This window comes from Camelus dromedarius, chromosome 27 (assembly GCF_036321535.1).
Source record: "Camelus dromedarius isolate mCamDro1 chromosome 27, mCamDro1.pat, whole genome shotgun sequence".
NCBI classification, from domain to species: domain Eukaryota; kingdom Metazoa; phylum Chordata; class Mammalia; order Artiodactyla; family Camelidae; genus Camelus; species Camelus dromedarius.
In genome coordinates, this window is record NC_087462.1 from 19,164,751 (window position 1) to 19,186,132 (window position 21,382).

Below are 21,382 nucleotides of genomic sequence, written 5' to 3' on the forward strand. Positions count from 1 at the left end.
ACTAAAAATAGTCTTACCATATGATCCAGCAAACCCACTCCTGGGCATATATCTGGAGGGAACTCTAATTGGAAGAGATACATGCACCCCAATGTCCATAGTAGCACTATTTACAATAGTCAAGATATGGAAACAACATAAATGTCCATTGACAGATGACTGGATAAAGAAGAAGTGGTATATTTATACAATGGAATACTACTTAGCCATAAAAAGAATAAAATAATACAATTTGCAGCAACATGGATGGACCTGGAGATCATCATTCTAAGTGAAGTAAGTCAGAAAGAGAAAGAAAAATATCATATGATATCATTTATATGTGGAACCTTAAAAAAAAAAAGACACAAGTGAACTTACCTACAAAACAGAAATAGATTCACAGACATAGAAAATAAACTTATGGTTACCAGGGTGGGAAAGGGGTGGGAAGAGAGAAATTCAGAGTTTGAGATTTGCAGATACTAACCACTGTATGTCAGATAGATAAACAAGTTTATAATGCATAGCAGAGAGAACTATATTCAATATCTTGTTGTAACCTATCGTGAAGAATTATGAAAAGGAATATATGTACAATTGAAACATTATGCTGTACACCAGAAATTGACACAACATTGTAAACTGACTATACCTCAATAAAAAAATTAATTAATTAAAAAAAAAAACAGCAGAACAGGAGCATCTAAAGAGTTGAACAGAGATTTCAGCAGCTGCACAGTGTTGGGGAGACAGGGATTAGAGTTCAAGCCAATAGTGTGGAGGGTCTTTAGTAAACATCTCAGGCTTTTAGTTGTAAGATCTATTAGGAACCAGAACCTAGGAATAAGGGTAAAACTGAAATAAACCTGAATTTAAAAGCATAAAGCCGTGCTTCAAGTGGATTGAAGTGATCCACTGGTATTCTATGTGCCTACTACAGTTAAAAACAAACAAACAAATGACAACAACAATAAAACATCTTTAGAGAAATCTGTTATCCAGAACCTCTATAGTTTTTCTTCCACACTGGCTGACATTCAGTAAGAAATTTTGAGGCACACTTTAAAAAATAGGATCAAATACTAAAAACCAGGAGCTGATTCAGGTATTGAAGTTATCAGATAGGAGCTTTAAATAAGATGATTAAAATGTTCAAGAAAATAGAGGAAAGATGAAGAATTTCACCAGAGTCTTGAAATCTATTCAAAGAATGGAAGGGGAGGAGACAAATAAAAATTCTGGAACTGAAAATATTATAACTAAAATTAAGAATTCAGCAGAGGGGTTGTATAGCAGCTCAGACATAACAGAACAGTTTTACCGAATTGGGGGAAAGGTCAGTAAAAATATAGATATTAAAGCACAATGAGGAAAGAGGCCAAAAATACAGAAAAGAGTATAAGAGACATATGGAAAACTCTAAAAGATTTAACATACATGAAGTTGGAGTTCAAGAGGGAGAAGAGAGAGAGAAAGGTACAGAAGCAATATTTGAAGAAATACTGACTGGGAATTCTCAAACATTGTGAAAAACATCAGATTTCATATTTAAGAAGCCTTATGAATCCCAAGAAGGATCACATGCACACTAACACAACTAGATCACATTCAAACTGCTGAAAACCAAAAAGAAAGAAAAAACTTTTAAAGTAGAAGGGGTAGGAGGCTGAGACATATTACCTTCAAAGAAGCAACAATCTGATGGCTAACTTTTGAACAGAAACAATGGTAACCAGAAATCAAAGGAAAGACATTTTTAAAATGCCAAAAAAAGTGTAAAAAGCCAAAATGGAATTCTATACCCAGCAAAACTATCCTTAAAAATGTACATGAAATAAAGACATTTTCATGTTAACAAAAGCCGAGAGAATTTGTCACTAGTAAACCTGAACTATAAGAAGTATTTACATGAATTTTTTTCACACTGAAGTACAATGACCTCATCTAGAAGTGTCAAACTTCAAGAGGAAATGAAGAGCACCAGAAAGGAGTGACTTTGACCTACTTCTCAAATAAATTCTCATTGCAATGGAATCATTTAAAGTGAAATATAAGTTCCCTTTAAACGAAATAGAGACAAGAAGAGGTGAAGCAAAATTTTACAACTTAACAACATGTAGATAGTGTCAGTTTAATTCTGACCAAAATAAAGTTTAAAAAGAGTGGAAGTTGGATTCTGGGAGTCAAGGGTCAAAAACTGCAATTGGCACGTAGGGGTCAAAGGTTACGGCTGATTACCAGGGCAAGTGGGTGTCAGGGGACAAGAAAAGTTGTGGAGATGGGGAAGTCAGAAGCCACAGGCAATAGTTGTGCTGTAGGGGTTAGAAGTCAAGAGAGTCTGCGGGAGATGTGAGAGTCAGGGGTCCTGGCTGACAGTTGGGTTGTCATGGTTGTGTCAAAGGACAGAGGTCAGAGGTCTCGACTCACCTGAGGTAGCCACGGATGGTTCAAACTTGAGCGCGAGGGTCGGTTGAGTCTCCAGGCCCCACCCCTCTCGGGCCGCCCAGCGCGCGCCGCCTCCTCCGTCGCCCCGCCCCCGACCCCGCCCTGTCCGGAGCTTCGAACGCTGAGGCCGCGCGCGGCTGAGGCGACTAGCGGGTGAGCGACCGGCGCAGGGACCCCGCGGGCGGCTGGGGCTTCCGCGGCGCCCGCCTACGCTCCCTCCCCTCGGGCGCTCGGGGCGCCGACGGGCGCCGCCTCCCGGGAAGATGGCGCTGCACTTCCAGGTCAGTGCGCTCTGCGCCGCGGGGTCCCCGCTCTGCCGCCCCGGGAACCCGGCGGGACGCTGGGGTCTGGAGACTGAGGGCCGAGGCCGGCAGCGGAGGCCGCGGGGCCAAGGGTGGGCGGCCCGGTGCCCCGGAGCCCAAGCCGCCGGCCCCCGGCCCCAGGCACTGGCCTGGGCTGCACACCCTGGGCCGGAGCCCGGGCCCGGGGAAGAGGCGGCCCGAGCTCGGGAGTGGCGGGTGGAGGGGCAGGAGCCAGGCTAGGAGCTCGCCCCTCGGGGGAGGTGCGGATGTTGAGGACCAGCGGCGCGGGAGCCTGCCCTCCCCGGCGCTGCCGCGCGGCGTCCAGGGCGGCTTTGGCGGCTCCCTGGCAGGTGGGAGCCGGGCAGGACCAGCCTTCCCGCCGCGCCGCCGGCCGCGGCTCCGTGGTCAGCCTCCACACACTCAGGGGCTCGAGATGGGGCATGGGTCCGCCAAAGGAGCAGCGCAGCAGTTGGACTTTAATTGGCCAGAGCGGGCCAGGGCTGTATCTATAGGGAGTTGCGAAGGAGGGCTCGGCTGCAGCCTGATTGGAGGAAGAAACGGGAGCAGGGCGCGCGCTAGGAGCGCAGAGATGGTCCGGATGGGATGCTTGAGGAAGAAGGCTCACGTATTCTCGGGCACTATGGCATATGCATCCAGCTATCCATTCAACAGGCATAATTATAGAGAGTACCCCCTCCCCCCACCAAGTACTGTGCAAAGTTCTGGGGTAAGGGATTACATCATCTTATCCATCCTTGCCCTCATGGAATTCACCGACAATTGCGGTACATGTGAAAAGTGATACACAGATAATCACAGGATATCAGGGGGAACATTGACAAGTAGTAGTTAATCGTGTGTGTCTGTGTGTGTGTGTGTGTGTGTGTTGGGAAGGAGTGAGGCAGAGTTGCTATGCTTCTCAGGCAAGCTTTTTTGAGCTTCCGTTCATCCACTTATTTACTTCCTATTTTGCTAGGCACTTTATATATTGCTCTAGCAAAACTTTATGACTTGTACACTCAGGGAACTTGCAGTCTAGTGGATCTTGAAAGAATTGTAGAAGTTGGCCAGGCGAAGAAGAAGGGAATGGGTATAGAGGCAAAAGGGAGTATGATCCAAGGCAAAGAATTAAGGAAGAACATGGCGCACAGCAGGAAGTTCAGTCTGGCTGGAGCATAGGGTCCATATAAAAGGAAGGGAGTAGGAGAGACTGGATGACAGGAGATGACTTTGGAGAGGTAAGCAATTTCATAATATGACAGTGTATCTAAGTGTCATATCCCTTTATAGATTTCTTTGGACCCCCTGTGACTACAGTGACCCATTACTTACTGAGTCTTCCAAAAGGTCTTTTTCTTTTCAACCAGCCACTCCTGTCAAGTAATTGACAGCTCAAGAGGTTGTGAGCCTGACACATTACCTTTTGACTCCTTGTCATTTCTATGCGTCTCCAGGTCAAAATAATAACTATTTATTACCATTTTAGTATGCCCTTTGAGAAATCTTCACAGGAAGAATCACACAGGGAGGACTTAGGGATTGTAAATAGGTAAACAGGTGTTAATAGTTCAGTAAATCTTGAGGGTGAATTAAAAAGGATGGTGAAAGTTTGGAATGTTTTCAGACTTGGAAGGATGATGTGTAATAGTAAATCTTCTGGTCCTGGAAGACTTTGTCATACTTAGGTAGTGTTGGAAAAATTAGCTGCTACTGCCAAAACTACCCAAATTGGTTTCCCAGGAATATATTTCATGGCAGCTCTGGGCAGCTTAAAAGTAGAGCTGGACAAATAAAAGATCTGACAGTTTGAGGGGCCAGAAAAAAAAAACTCTGAACCTTCTCAGTTTGAATTGTTTTCAGCCTATGGGATCATATTGTTACCCAGTTAACTCAAGCAGCCTTTGTTACTGATGATAACTGGTACCTAACATTTTGAGTTTGCGCATGCTTGTTGTAGATTTTGAACCCTGCTGCTAGCTTGAGAGGTATATATATATGTATGATTGGCTTGCTGTGTGCATGCGTTTCGCATCTGTGAATCTGACCAAATGTGGATTGAAAATATATATTTTTTTAATTCCAGAAAGTTCTAAAAAACTTGAATTTGCTGCACACTGGCAACTATTTACATAGCTTTTACGTTGAATTTACAGCTATTTACATATCATGTGCATTGTATTAGGCATTGTAAGTAATCTAGAGTTGATTTAATGTATGTAGGGAAAGATGTATAGTGAAGATGTACATAGGTTGTAGATAGGCAAATATTATGCCATTTTATATAAGGGACTTGAGCATCCTTGGGTTTTGGTATCTGCCAGGGGTCCTGGAACCAGTTGCCTCACTGTATGTGCTTGTATCTACATTTTATTCCTAAAGACACTGAACCTTAGAACGATTGTGACTTGCTCAAGGCTACAGAATTAGAGTAGTTCTAATAACTCATAATTCCATATTCTTTCATACCAATATCTTACTGTTATCTACCCAACAGGGTAGTTAGTAAAAAAAAATTACATCATTATTATGAGTAAAGAAATGGATTTGTGTAAGGTCAGGTTTTGTCATTGCTCCACAGTATTTTTCACATCATGGTAAACATAAGAAACGGTAATTGTGTGGTTCATTGTTGTAAACTGCTTATAACCAAAAGCCTAACTGGCCGGAGGGCAAGGGCATCAATATCCCAGACATACCTATAACCTATTCAAGGCACATGCATTCTAGTTAGGAAGCTGTGGGTCAGCGTACTCTGTTGTAGAGGAAGAAATGGACCTGGATTATCTGAGAGGAGACAGTCCAGGTTAGGGGACAGGGGACAGATTGAAGAAAGATATTTTGGGGAACAAGTAAGAGGTAGGCTCTTTAGATGTCACATGGAGAGCTTAAAGAGAATTGAGAGACAGCATTAGGAAAAATTTAGGAGATACAGTTGGGTGATCGTTTCTTGCTTTCAGGATTTTTCCAGAACCTGAAACTATAGCCATGCTTCTTAATACCCAGCAGGCTACCTGATTTGATCTAGATGTGATTGTGAACTATTTGAGCATGATGGTAACATGACGACAAGGAGGTCTTGGGAGGATGCTGGCATTATGGATTTGAATGGGAGAAATTATACACAGAAGACCAATACGGTGTTTTATAATTAACTGAAGAGATTATTTGTGTTGATCTGCTATGTGCCAGGCACTGGGTTAAGCTTTCTGTCATCTTTTTTGTCTTAATCTTCACAGTTGTTTTCTGAGGTGGGTATTACTAGCTGTAATTTCAAAAGTGAGGTTTACAAAGTTTAAATAGTTTGCTTGAGGTCACTTAATAATTGGATGGATTCCAGAGCTCCCACTCTCATTCCCAAAGAAGCCCCTAAAGAAATCCAGAGCACTGTGGGCCACAGTTAGGAAATACTGTACTATGGCTCTGCTGTCTGTGAATATCATATAGAGGTAGGACTTTATTTTAAAAGGATTCGCAGGTCTTTATGACAAATTCGGTATAGACTTGGAATTAGCCAAACAGTGAGGCTTGAGAGCACAGTTCACAAGACTCCCTCACTTCTGATACCAACTGCATATTTGGGAGTTTCCCCTTACCACCCTCAGGTTTGATAATTTAGCAGAAGAACTCACAGAATTCGTTGAAAGCTATCATACTCATGGTTGCAGTTTATTATGTTATCAGGAAAGTACACAGATTAAAATTGATTAAAGACAAGTACATAGGGCAGAGTCTGGGAGGGTTCAAAACAAAGCTTTTGTTGTCTGAAGGACATGTTACTCTCCCAGCATGTGTGTGTGGCAGTATGCACTGCGTATTGCACACAGAGAAGCTCACTTGAGCTTTGAGTTCTGGAGTTTTTATTGGGGCTTCTTCAGGTGGTCATGATTGACTGGTTGATTTGCCATATGATTGATCTCAGTCTTTAGGTCAAATGACACCATGTGATCCAAAGTCCCCACCCTAAAACACATGGTTGGTCTTTCTGGTGTGGCCAGCCACCGGTTTAAGACTATAGGGTGTGACCAGCTGCATCCCCCTCTCCCCTCTGGCACTCCTCTGCCCTAAGCAGAGATTACTCCTGGAACCTGAGGGCAAAGGCCAGACTTTTCTTTGGGCAAGGCCAAACTCTTAATTATACCAGAGGGACTAAGGAGAAGGAAGAGCCAAAGATAACATCAAGATTGTAAATCTAGGTTCTGTTCTAAACCTTTGAAACCACTGAGAACAAAGGGACACTTGATGTGGAAATCTGGGGGAAGTATGTTCAATTCTGTTTCTGACATTTTAGGGCTGTTTTCAACATCTCTCTGGCTTTCCAAGAAGACATTTGTAAGTGAATGTAAAGGTGGTGAACAGACAGGGTTGAAAATATGGACTAGGACATCATCTGCAGGTAGATGATGACTGAAATAAAGGGTGACAAGATGGCAGGATGGTGAGAGACAACATGTACTTGGGGCCTGTAGATTTGGATTTAGCTCAAAATTGACCATATACTCTTATGTTAGGTCTTGAGCAACATAAGTATATTTGATCTCTCAGCCTCAGTTTTTTTTTTTTTTTTGGTCTGTAAAATGGGTGTGCTAAAATATGTGCTTCACAGGAGTCTTCTTTTTTAGGATTTGTTTAAAAAAATAGAAAATGGAAGTACTTTTGTAAACTATAAAGCACTAAAATGAATATTATCCAGTTCATTGTAGAAGGAAGAGTTCTAAGAGACCCAGGAATAAGCCTTCAGATATGCTCAGGAAAAGGTAGTAAAAAGGGAGGGAAAAACAAATAATTTGTGGGAAATGAGTAACTTCAAGATGAAGGCATTTTCTACTAATGGTAGTCAAAAAGTTTAATTCCAGAAGGCAAGAAAGATAATAGGGAAGTAATCAAAAATAGTTTAAATTTAATTGAGATAGGATTTTTGTGGTTCATCTATTTATTGTTGTGCTATTAGGGGATATTTCTCCCCAGAACAAAAATTCTTTTTCAACTTTCTTGAGGTAAAATTGACAAATAATAAACTACACATATTTAAAATGTGCAGCTGGATGAATTTTGACATAAGTATATACCTGTGAAACTCACTGAAATTTAGATAGTGAACATAATCTATCACCCCCAAAAGTTTCTTTATGCCCCTTTGTAATCCCACCTTGCTGCTCCCCCATCCTCCTCTCCCACTCTCTCTTCCCATCCCAGCTAGAAATCACTGATCTGCTTTCTTCTACTATAGAACTATACAATATATACTCTTTTGTCTTGCTTCTTTTACTAAGCATTTACCTGTCAATAGATACATGTGTGGGAATTACTGTATAGAAAGAAGTCCCATCATTTAGGAGTTGTGTGTCAAATACAAAGGCCAGAAATGAGTCCAAAGTAACTTGGATGATCCTTATTTAGGCTGTAGGCAGGATTATGTCATTGTCTCCTAGGCTATGGAAGTTGGGTGCTGTCTGTTTATGTTTAATAGTTAATCTACAGGAGTTAGGTGATGTCCAGTTCTACTTGTTCTACCTGTTATATGGTCTTCTGATGTTCACATGAAGCCTTTTAGAAGCTTTAATAACTCATGACTGATTTGTCAACAAATTGAGAAGGTATCCATTTCTCTGAAACATTCTATGCTCACATATTCTCAGACATTAATGTATATGTATGTCCAGGATGATCTCATTTAAGGATTTTCATAAACCCCATTTCCAAAGTAAGTATCAACTAAGATGCAAATTTATCAATTCACCATGAAAAAGAAAGTCTCTGTAAACATTCTCTGGAAAATCAAATACTAATCAGAAGTTTGGTCGCTCAGCAGTCATCACATTGTGAGTTTAACTGTGTGAAAAGTTTACATAATGCTTTTCAACAGGGTAAGGATCTTTGTGAATGTATCCTTTTCTCTAAAATGATTTAGTATGACAGGCATTTGTTTAATTGTCACTACAGTGAAAGAATATTGTTTCAATCTTAAGAGAAAATTCAAACTTTTCCCTTTTTCATCTTGCACTATCTTTCAGTGGTTAATAATTTAAAATACCTTTGGAGAAAAGAGTAATTGGTAACATTGTTGACATAAACAGTGTTTAAATATACTCCAGACTTGTTCTGTATTGAGGTCTCTTAAATCAGTATGGCAAAACAGACAAAAAATTTCCAAACCTTTTCCAGAATCGTTCCAAATAGATTTACATAAGGTACTATTGAAATGATTAATATTAATGTTTGTTTTGGTTTCCTGGGGCTGTTGTGACAAATTACCACAAACTGGGTGGGTTAAAACAACAGAAATTTATTCTTTGATCGTTATGGAGGCCAGAAATCTGAAACTAATGTGCTGACAGGGTTGGTCTCTTGTTAAAGACCTTGAGGGAGAAACTGTTCCTTGTGTTGTCCCTAGTTTCTGATAGCTGCTGGTAGTCCTTGATGTTCCTTGGCTTGTGGATGCGTTACCCTAGTCTTTTTGACTTCTTCCTATGACCTTCTCCCTTGTGTCCCTGATCTCAGAGGTCCCTCTCATGAATCATTAGATTTAGAGTCCACTGTAAGTCCAGGATGATCTCATCTCTAGATCCTTAATTTAAGGATTTGCAGAAACCCTATTTCCAAATTAGGTAACATTCAAAGGTACTGGAGGTTGGGAGTTGCATATATGGTTTAGGGGGATGTAGTTCCACCCATTGCAATGTTATTATTGGGTAACACTGATAATAAACAACTAGTCTTTGCAGTGTATGCTGTGTGCCAGAATTTGTATGGCCCTGACTTACTTAATCCTCTCACAAACCTGTGAGGTATACACTGTTGTCAGTCTCACTTTTTTGCTGCCTTTTGTTTTTAAAGAGGTAGGTCTTGTCACTATTTCTGGCCTCGTTCCTTTTATACACAGAATCTACTTCAGAGACTGTTAGACCTAGATAAATGCATGACAGCGGGATCAGTTTATCATTAAATTATTCTGGGTACTATCAGCTCCAAAATTCAGCCCTTCACATTTATTAGATTGAAGGAAAAGACCTCTGAGGTTGATCACAAGTTATGAGAGAGAAAAAGGTAGCTCTTTTCATTTTTGTGTTTCTTACTCTTGGAGAAAATGTGGGAATTCATATGTATTCATGAACAATAAATTTTCTATGCATTTTAATATTATGAGCAGTTTGTAGTAGCACTCTGAGGGCTTGTTGGGCCAACCTAGGTGAAGGAAATGTTTAAAATGTGGCTCATCTGAGGTCCTTTATCTTAATTTATCCATTTGAAACCTTTCTTTTGTGCTTTTATGTTTGCTCTAGCAGAAAATTCGCTGGTCTCCAATGTTGGGCTCTGACCTGGATAGAAAAGTGGCAAATGCCATAAAGAAGCTAAGAAGGAGAGAGAAGTGAAAAGAATAAAGGGAGCTAGAGGAGGTCTCTTGCAGTGTTTCTTATGTGTTCCTATTAGGCAAAGGGCTATTTGCATTTGAGGGAATGTTCAGACTAGAACAGCTGTAAGGCTGCCACATAAAAATTGAGGCCAGAAAGGATAAAAAATATCATTTCTTTATGAGTATCCCATTACCATCATAATGCCCACTTGACATCGAAATCTGTACCAGTTTTTTTTTTTGTCCTCCAAAGAGAAATTCTCTAACTTCAAACTGAAATAGTTTGTTTTAGTAAAGATGCCTTTAACAAAAATTCTTAAAAGCCAAGAGGAGTACTGAACTCATTTTAAAATGTTCAGATTTTATCCATGTATCCTATATCTTCAGATGAAATTATATTTATAAATAGAATGGGTTATTCTTTGTGTCCATGAAATAGGAGGCTGCAACATGATAGCTAGTTACTACATTGCTATACGCAACATAGGTCAAGTCATAGTTCCTGAAAATTGTGACATAGTTCACCTGCAGTATTATGAGGCATTGGTTTAGAAGACCCACATCAACATATATTTATATCTTTTCTTTTTTATAGACAGAACCACAGAAGTTCTTACAATCTGAAAAAGAATGTAAACTGGAATAACATCTGCAACTTGCACTTGATAATTCCTCCCACCCTTCTCTTTAGCTTTAATTTGGCATCTCCTTGCTGTCTTTTTACCAGTCACACTGACTGACTAATGTCTTGAAATGATTAAGCTCCATTCTGGGCCCTGGTAAATTCTGTTTCTTTGCCTGGACTGCTGTCTAGTCTTTTTCTTATGCTTACCCTTTCAGGTCAGCATAAATGTTCCTACTTCAGGCAAGTCTTTTCTAACCTCTTGGATTAGGCAAGTCCTCCTTTTTCTATACTCTTACTTTTCCATCACAGAACTATTAATGTAAATAATTTAGAGGTAGGAGAGTTGCCTTTTCTGGTTCACCACTGTGACCCCTAGTAAGTAGTGGTAGCTCAGTAAGCATTTATTGAAATGATGCATACAGGTACGATATTTGTATCCCTTGTTTCCTGTGATTAATATATTTACCTTCTTTTTTTCACTCAAGTAAAATGTTAATTTTTTTTTCTTCTCAAGAGTTTGGCTGAATTGGAAGTATTATGTACTCATCTCTACATAGGGACTGATCTTACACAAAGAATAGAGGCTGAGAAAGCACTCCTGGAACTTATTGACAGCCCAGAATGTCTCAGCAAGTGTCAACTTTTGTTAGAACAAGGAACAGTAAGTATTTGATAACAGCAATTAACGATGAAAGATCAGTAGATATATGTCAGTGTTAATGAATTTCGTCTAGGTTAGCAATGCAGGTTAATAACTGATAGGCATTATCACGTGTCTTTTTACTCTAGTTTATTTCACTGTCAAAGAATTGGAAAACCTGGAGAGCAAATTTAGGGGAGAGCCCAAGAGGTGGAAATAGGCATGAATCAAAATAGTTTCTTGATTCCTCTTGGCCCCTTTTTGTATCTTCTACCAGTGGCAGAAGTTACATTTTTAGAAAGTTGGAATTAAAAAAAAAAAAGTCTAGGTGGGAGAGACAGGATGTAATTAACTATGAAACGTGAAGGAATGAATCAGAGGAATGCTAACTATTTCTTGCCTGCCTCCCTTTTAGAAATTCATAGCCATTTATTCAGCAGTCATTTAGCAAATACTTAAATGTAAAACAAGGCATTGTTTACTAACTACCTGCTTTATGTACATACATTAAAGTAATGCATAGTTTAGTTGGGGAGGCATAGGTGTAAATAAAGAGCTATATGTGCTGCAGTAAGAAACTATAGGCTCTATGTGGCATAGATTGGCAAACTTTTTCTGTAAAGGGCCAGATGGTAAATAATTCAGACTCTGTGGGCCAAGAGGCAAAATCAAAGATGTTTTGTAAGTATGTCTATATGAAGAGAAAAAACAAATTTCCACAAAGTGTATTGATGAAATTTAACATGATAATCGAGTTTTTTTTTTGTTTGTTTTGTTTTGTTTGTAATTAAGTCTACTAATGAAAAGGATGAAATTATTCTTTTGGGGATAACATTTTGCTTAATTGGGGTTCAGAGGGTTTCTTATCATTAGCATTGATTGCAAATCATCATATGTTAATACTGATCTGTAGTGAGACCTTACCAGTTTTATCTTTGAAAATGTCTTACGCATGCAGATAGGTAATGCCTAATATTGATACCAATCCATGAGCATAAGATTTTGATTAAGCATACTCATCATTTAGAAGGCATGTATTGAATTCTGTTAAAGCTTGATACTTGCCTTTTAGGATGTCATCACATGGTAGATTAATCACTTCCAATTGAAGGTTAGGTGGAGGCTCCTCAATTGCTCAGTTAAACAGATTTGAAATATGGAAATTTCCTTTGCAGTTGCATCAAAGTCCAAAAAAAGTGCTGCTGGAACTGTAGTTTGAGTTCAGAAAATATACTCAGGAATAGAATTCTTCTCGTTTGAACATTTGATAGCGTGGAAAGTGTGTAGAGCAGCTTACTATTACTTGCGATTCAGTCAGTGTTAGTTGTTGGAATGACTGTTGCATTGTAAGTTTCGTATAAGTACTAAGCACTGTTTGCCTTTTAGAAAATTTTATAACTTTAGGTTGAATTCATTGAGAAACATAATCAAGTTTGCAGCAAAAGCTAATTTCAAAAGCCAGTTAATATTCAACAGTAGTTTAAAATGATTCTTCTTATTCAGAAAAACTTCTCTCAGCCCTGAGCAAAAAATATTGCAATAAAACTTTACCACTGCCAAGCTGTGTGGTGGGGCGAATCAGGATTTTCATCTTCTGTTTCTGACAGAAATTCCCAGAACTGAAGATAAATTCATGAAAGTGAATTGAACTGTTAGCACCACTGACTCATTAACACGTGATAGATTCAGATACTTACTACAGAGTATCTACTGATGAATAATAGAGGGAATAACCGATAGGCTTTAGACACATTTTTACAAGCTTTGTAAATGTATTCAACTAAACCATTTCTGTTTCATATATTTTTACCACCATTTGTGACACATTTTGGCAGATACTGTTTCAGGTTGTAGGGAATTAGTGTTTTCTCAGCTTCTTTGAAAATATTCTGGCCAGTAGTTGCATGCAGACTCTTCATAGAGATTAATTCTTTGGTCACTTCAAACTTAGTATTGACTTCTGGAATAAACAGCTAATATCTGTAACAGTGTGAGCAGTACATGTTCATAACATCTGTCAACTCATCTGTCATCTCATCAAGAACTAAGGCAAATCATTCCCCTTGTTTGAAATTGACTTTTGATGTAACTCCAATGTCTTCAGTAGTCTGGGCATTGTTCTCACCAAAAGGCTACGAGTCTGAAGTTTATTTTCTCTGCATGTGTAACTTCAGCCACTGCAATAAAATAATGATGATTGAATTAACTCTGTTGATAAGTGGCTTTTCTTGCTTGGCTAACAAATGAGTCATATCAAAACTTAACTTTGGTTGCAACCTTACTTTATTTTATTTTATTTTTTGTGGAGAAATTCCATTATTATGAAATATTCTGTTTTAAATTTTCTCCTTTTTCTGGTTGTTGATTTCCTGTGAGTTAAGAGTATTGGCATGAGTGCTTAGTCTGATGTTGTCAACATATATTGAATTCTTTTAGGACAGCTTTAGTGCCACTGCATAAAAAGCGCATTGCTTTGCTATCTAATTCAATAACAGAATAATCCACATTCCGCTGTGCCTTAAGAGTTAGACATTTGAAGTCTGTTTCTATCTTTTCTTGTTTTGACATGACGGATGTGCACTGGTAATAATAAAAGGTACGTGTCACTTCATGGTGATTCTCATGGCACTTTATGCTCTGTGGAGTTAAAAGTACATCACTGCAGTTTCTAGTGCATTGAGCAGCAGTAGGAGGCAGTGCATGCCAAACTGTTTTAACTGTTTGACTCTGGTGTCATAGCCTGAGAGCAGCCATAGACAATATGTAAATGAGTGAGTGTGGCTGTGTTTTAATAAACTTTATTTATGAACACTGAAATTTGGATTTCATTTATTTTTCATGTCACAAAAGGTATTATTTTCATTTTTTTCTCCAACTGTTTAAAATAGCAAAAACCATTCATAGCTCATGAGCCTTGCAAAAATAGGTAAGATTTGGTCTATGGGCCTTAGTTTGCTGACTTCTGGTCTGGAATAAAAAAGAAAGAAGGACTGTCTTTACAAGAAATTGCCGGAAGTGTGGTGAATAACTGAACCAAAATTTGAAGGATTGAGTACACTATTTAGTTAAGACAGTTGGTGGCCAGAGAGAATACAGTCCACATGCATCTGGAGAAGTTGGGAGGTCAGAGTGGGAAAGGCATTGAAAGGAACTGAAAGATGGCTGTTGTGGTCAGAAGATAGTGAAGAGTGAAACCAGATAAATTTGAAGAGTTAATCAAAGGCCAGAACATGCAGGACTGTATAGACATAGTAAGTGTATTTTACTTGAACTTGTTCATAATCATTTTTTTCTTCTTGATTGCTTGCTGTTGCTTGAAAAGGCTACCTACACCTTCCTCAACTGCTCAACCCTTATGAGGGATTTTATACATATATATGTGTGTGTATATGTATATATTTATATATGTTTTATCCACTGTAAATCTGCCAATTTGGAAAACCAGAAAAATTCCCATTATTTCTTAAGAAAAATTCCTACCATAGTGTTTTGATTATTCTATGACAATAATTAATAAAATTTATTTTTCTTTACAGACATCCTATGCTCAACTCCTTGCAGCAACATGTCTTTCAAAACTTGTTAGCAGAGTCAATCCTTTGCCAATTGAACAGAGAATAGATATCAGTAAGTGGTTTATTATGCTTTTTATCAAGTTGCACTCTAAAAATATTTTTCCCTTTTAGATATGCTAAACTGTGAACAGGCATGCAAGTTATTTTATTATGTCACTTTTTAGAGCTAAGCAATCAAGTCTTTACATGTGTAGTGATGAATGATGATGTGTTACACAAAAATGTGTAGTCAAAAAAGTATTTGTTTAGTTTGATAATAATAACTAGTATTTTATTGTCTATACTATTTACTAAGATTTGTACTATCTCATTTTACCTACCCAACTTCAGAGGTGGGCACTATTATCCTCATTTTGTAAATAAGGAAATCAAATCTGATGGGCCCTATAATTTGCCCAAGATCACATAGCCAGCAAGAAGTAGCGCTGTGATTCAAACTTAACACAATTTCTGTGGAGTCCATGCTCTTAGTGATTGTCTTAACTTCATATACAACTGAATGATGGAAAAGAAGTCAGTTCTCCAGTATTTCTCAGGATGCTGTATCAAAAGTACATGAGATGTGTACAGAATCAAAAGCAGATTCCTACTTATTAGGAAAATAATGTGTCTGTGGACAAACAGTGCTTGGAACTTAGTATAGTTGGAAAATTGATTCTGTAAAGTACCAACATGTTTTTCAGAAGTAATGTATTTTCTTTTTTTTTTATTGAGTTATAGTCATTTTACAATGTTGTGTCAAATTCCAGTATAGAGCACAATTTTTCAGTTTTACATGAACATACATATATTCATTGTCACATTTTTTTTTGCTGTGTGCTACCACAAGATCTTGTATATATTTCCCTGTGCTATACAGTATAATCTTGTTTATCTATTCTACATTTTGAAATCCCAGTCTGTCCCTTCCCACCCCTCGCCGCCTTGGCAACCACAAGTTTGTATTCTATGTCTGTGAGTCTGTTTCTGTTTTGTATTTATGTTCTTTTTTTTTTAGATTCCACATATGAGCAATCTCATAGGGTATTTTTCTTTCTCTTTCTGGCTTACTTCACTTAGAATGACGTTCTCCAGGAAGGTCCATGTTGCTGCAAATGGTGCTATGTTGTCGGTTTTTATGGCTGAATAGTATTCCATTTTATAAATATAGCACAGCTTCTTTATATCCAGTCATCTGTTGATGGACATTTAGGCTGTTTCCATGTCTTGGCTATTGTAAATAGTGCTGCTATGAACATTGGGGTCAGAAGTAATGTATTTTCAAAATTTGTGTGTGTGAGTTTGTTTTTCATATGGACAAAGCTCAAATAGTTGAGGTGGGATTTTTTTTGTTATCTTTGTTCATATTAGAAGTAGACTGTTGACTCATTTCTGTTCTCCAACCTCGAGGCTCACATGATTCATATTTGTGTAACAGAAAAGTTAAAATGAGTATTATGGTGGTTCTTTAAGCTCAGTTTTTGAATGGCCAAATCACATAATGATTTGTCATTTGCTTCATATATTTGATATTTCTCTAACCATCCAAACAGAAAGGAACCTCCTCAACTTGATAAAGATCATCTACAAAAAAAAAACTATGACACTGAAGAAAACCTAGAGGAGGATTTATCCATGCTCTCATGAACTTGTGTGCATAAGAAAGCAAAAGAGAAATTTATAGTTTTAAAAATAAAGATTCAATATTATAAATCTGCAATAAAATATTGTGATTTTGTTTATTTGGCCTTTATACACACATATATTTTAAATAGACTTTATTTTTTTAGAGCACTTTTAGATTCACACAGCAAGAATGAGCAAAATGTACAGAGAATTCCCCTATGGCCTCCGCCCCAACACAAGTATATCCTCTCCCATTGTTAGCATCCTGCACTAGAGAGGGTACAATTGTTACAACTGATGAACCTACAGTGACATATCATTACCATCCAAAGTCCGTAGTTTACATTAGTGTTCACTCTTGGTGTTGTGCATTCTCTAGATTTGGATTAGCATGTAATGACACATATCCCCCATTATAGTATTATGCAGAACAGTCCCACTGCCCTAAAAAGCCTGTGTTCTCTGGTTATTCATCCTTCTCTCCTCTCTAATCTCTGGCTACCATTCATCTTTTTACTGCTTCTATAGTTTTGCCTTTCCCAGAATGTTATATAGATGGAGTTATACTCTGTATAGCCGTTTCCGATTGGCTTCTTTTACTTAGTAATATGCATTTAAGGTTGTCCATGTCTTTTCATGGCTTGGTAGGTAATTTCTTTTTAGCGCTGACTGGTATGCCGTTGTCTGCTTGTACCACAGTTTCCTTTGTGAGTTTCTTGGGTTTGGCTTACTACTCTTGCATCTGCAAGTAGATTAGAATGTTATGCTGTGTCTGTCTGACATGTGTCAATAAATAGTTGGCATGTCAGTTAAAATGGAAAATGTAAAGATTGCCTCAACAGTCACATTGTCTTTATTACATCAACTCCAAAATTCTCATTCTTTCATGATACAGTCCCAGACTACATATCTCATTATTTCCCAGCCTTAACTCTATTGCCTGAACTCTGTGTTCAGCACACTATTTTCTACTTTTATTAGTATAATTAACAATGACTTACTATTACTTATCAGTCAAATACCATTTCCTCAGCTTAGTATTCAAGTCCGTTCATGAGCTTGTAATGTCATCCTTGTAGCCTTATGTCTTCATTGGCACTAGCCTGTTAGTTGTACCAGAAGGTTTTTCCCTTATGCCATGTTATTTCTGCCTTGGTGCTTTTTCTTACGTTGTTTCTTTAGCCTGAAATGTTACCCTTAATCGTCTATTCAAATACAAGTGTAGCTTAAGTTTAATTACCTATATAAATCAACCAGTTCTCCTTCTCTTCCTCCCACGCTTCCTCCACCTTCCTTCCTTCCCTGCTTATGTCTTTCTTCCCTTCTTAACTTCCCTTCAAACAGCTTTATTGAGGTACAGTTTATATACCATATATAGTTTTAAGTGTACAGTATTTGATTTTTCGTAAATTTACAGAGTTGTGTGAATATCATTACAATTCAGTGTTAGAACATTTCCATCACCCCCCAGAATTCCCATGCTCATTTACAGTCAGTCCTGCTCCCATACCACCTGCCTCTAAGATACTTTCTGCCTCTGTAGATTGACCTTTTGTGGATATTTCATATACATAAAATCATACCATGTTTGGTATTTTTGCATCTAGCTTCTTTCACTTAGCAAAATGTTTTTGAGGTTTATCCATGATGTAGCATGTGTCAGTATTTTATTCTTTTTTATTATAGAATAATATTCCTTTATATAGATAAATGACTTTTTGTTATCCATTCACCACTTGATGGGCATGGGTTGTTTTTGCTTTCTGACCACTGAATAATGCTACAATGAACATTGACTTACAGATCTTTGTGTGGATATATGTTTTCATTTCTCTGGACTAGATTCCGAACAAGTGGAATTGCTGGGTCATGAGTAAGTTTATGCTTAACTTCTAAGGAAATTGCCAAACTGTGCTTCATAGTGCTTGTACATTTTGCATTCCCACTAGCAATGTGCGAAGGTTTCAATTTCTCCTAAGTCTTATCTTAATCTTCTTACAGTAGGTTATTTTTTTTTTCTGTCCTATGTATTCTTTCTCTCCAAATATTTCATAAGCTAGCTCCCTAGGCATAGATTATAGCTCAAATTTTTGTGTTCACAGCATTTGGAGTTATTTCCATCAAAGCATTTGTAGTTAAATGTTAAGGTATTTACCTTCTCTTTACTTTTTTCCTAAATAACATGTTAGCCTTTGAGAGCAAAGTAGAAAGTTAATCTTTCCTTTTTCTTTTATTTTCTTTTTGTATGTTTTCTGATAGACTTTGTGGCATATTTTTTACTTGACTTCAATTAGTCGAAAAGTATTTCATATTAAATTTCCATAATGTGTAATGCCTAAAGTGTTATTCTAATGAGAATAAACTACAAAAGACTGTCTACAAGTTTGGACTTAGAAGAGTTTTGAATTACTAATTATTATTAAAATGTATGGTTTGGCCAGTATTTGGAAGCAGCAAACAAAAACTCCAAATAAACCAAGACAACCTGACTCAGGGTCCCAGTTTGGCCACTTTGACAAATTAAACTTCATATTCTTTTGTCTAAGAAACAATAATAGTAGTAGTAATACAATAGCAATGTCTTCACATTGTTGTGACAGCTACATGAGATTTTTTTCTGGGAAGCAGTTTTATTTTCTAACTTGTTTGATAAATGCTAAATATTGTTGTTATTGTCATATAGGCATTTTTGACACTCAAAGAACCTCTAGTATATAGCTTTTCAACTTTCTGTTAACTTTTGTCTGGGAATTTTTCCCACTTACTTTACTTCATTCTCCCTTGTGTCTTTCTGAACATTTCATTTTCTCCTTGGCATGGCTTTTCCCTGTTATCTTGGGCTAGTGGTGATGAGATTGCTGTTTTACTTTTCATAAGTGGCACTTGTTTACTAAAGTGGAACAGTATTATAGGTCTTGCGGTAAGCATAATGTGAGATTATTTTATGTAAAACATTCAGCTAAAATAACAGAAATATAGTCTAGTAAATTTTTTCTTTTTTGCCTTACATAATAAACTTATTAGCTAGTACTTTTGCTCAGGCAGTTTGGGAAGGTGTGCTTTTTGGTACCTAACTTAGATGTGAAGCATGGTTTGTCTCCTATTTGATCGTCTTATTATTTTGAAATTACCCTCCTAGTGATTACTACTGCCCACATATGGATTCCTCACATCCCCTCCAGGTTAAAAATTTTCAAGATATTAAAAATAAAAGTAATAGAAGTAAATCAGATTTTCTTTTATATTCAGGAGGCACTGTCATTTTCTTAAGTTTTGTTATTGAAATAAAAGATTACATGTATTGAAGGAGAACCATATTACTGTAATCCAAAGGAGAGACTTCTTTTAGATTTCTCCTAATGCTAGGAAAATCTGTGCTTTTTCATCTTAGTTTTTAGTTTGTGTCACTGTGTAATTTTGATGCTAATAAAAGTTAATGTTGAAATATGCTAGTCACGAGAACTTTTTTTATGTGAAGGTTCTCACTACAGTTGTCAAGAACAGCTGTTGAGTAAAAACAACCAATACCATAGTAGGCTTGAAAGTGTTGTTGGATTTTGGAGTTGTTTCCATTAAAGCTATTTTTAGTTAAGTATTGAAGTAGTTACTTTTTCTTCACTCTTTTCCCAAATGGCATGCTGGCCTTTGGGGCCAAAGAAGAAAGAGAATCTTTTCTTTTTTCTTCTTATATTTTTCTAATAGACTTAGTGGCGTATTTGTTACCTCAATTACTGAGTCCCCTGGTAGCTCACAGCAGAATTTGCTACCCACTTGTAATGATTTTGGTATATTAATTTTATTCCAGGCTTTACTTTACTATTCCTGTTCATACTTTCTTTAATTTATATATTTATTTTATCGTATTGTACTGTTTGTATTTTTTCTGCCACTTAAACCAGGGTAGTGTGTAGTCAGTTTGGCTAGAATATGACATGCATTCCTAAAAGTGTGCTATGCAGTGTTATACAGTAAAACCACAGAGCTTATTAGAGAAATGGGATTATGGAAATATATTTTAAAAAGATAGACATCTAATAAAAAGCATAGTAGAGTTTTATACATGTTAAATGGTTAAGAAATACTAAATGGTAGAATAAATATGACTATATCTTGAAGAAGACCTGAAGGTTGGTTGTAGAACTGGACTTCCTAAGGGTTGCATTTTGTGAGTTATCACTAAGTGGTGGGAGGAAGGTGATCTGAAAAAGGCTGGAAAATTATCACACCAGAAAGCGTGGGTGCGGCTGATAACACATGAGATGAACTGAGATAGCTAATAGATCTTTGAGGTTTATGCATTTTGAGTATGGCTTGGTTCGTTTGGCTTAGTTGCAGTTTTCTGTATTAACCTAGTGTTTTTTCCTACATGAAATTATGCAAAAACAAACATGGCATTCACACTATACTCACATTTTCTCCTGATGTCAGTTGAATTGAAACAAATTTGCTTTTTCAAAGTAAGCCTTATAGGAAAACTGACTATGTAAATAAGTACATATGTTAGGAAAAGGGATTAACTTTGTCAAATAACGTGTCATCACTACCTGTTTTCACATGAGTCACATTATGTTACTGAAAAGTCCCAATGATCACAGAATATTTTTTTTTTTCACAGGAAACTACATTCTTAATTATGTGGCATCACAGCCCAAGCTGGCTCCCTTTGTCATCCAAGCTCTAATTCAGGTCATCGCTAAAATCACTAAATTGGGGTGGTTTGAGGTTCAGAAAGACCAGCTTGTCTTCAGAGAAATTATTGCCGATGTGAAGAAGTTTCTTCAGGTAAGAAGATGTTATTACATTATAAGAACATCACTAGTTGCTTTTTTTGGTTTTTGGAAAACTGCTTTTCTTAAA

The 21,382-nt window shown here is 37.5% G+C and overlaps 1 protein-coding gene across 3 annotated transcripts in view; it reads left to right on the forward strand.

Annotated features, from left to right (window-relative positions):
- The first annotated feature begins 2,595 nt into the window (after positions 1 to 2,595).
- RANBP17 (RAN binding protein 17) overlaps positions 2,596 to 21,382 on the forward strand; it is a 276,378-nt gene continuing 257,591 nt past the window's right edge. For all 3 annotated transcript variants that reach the window (XM_031437777.2, XM_064480090.1, XM_031437778.2), the window contains exons 1-4: positions 2,596 to 2,708; positions 11,220 to 11,366; positions 14,882 to 14,972; positions 21,141 to 21,307. In XM_031437777.2, coding sequence (XP_031293637.1) covers positions 2,691 to 2,708; positions 11,220 to 11,366; positions 14,882 to 14,972; positions 21,141 to 21,307 — 423 coding nt within the window. In that variant the 5' untranslated portion in view covers positions 2,596 to 2,690. The remainder of the gene's footprint in view (positions 2,709 to 11,219; positions 11,367 to 14,881; positions 14,973 to 21,140; positions 21,308 to 21,382) is intronic.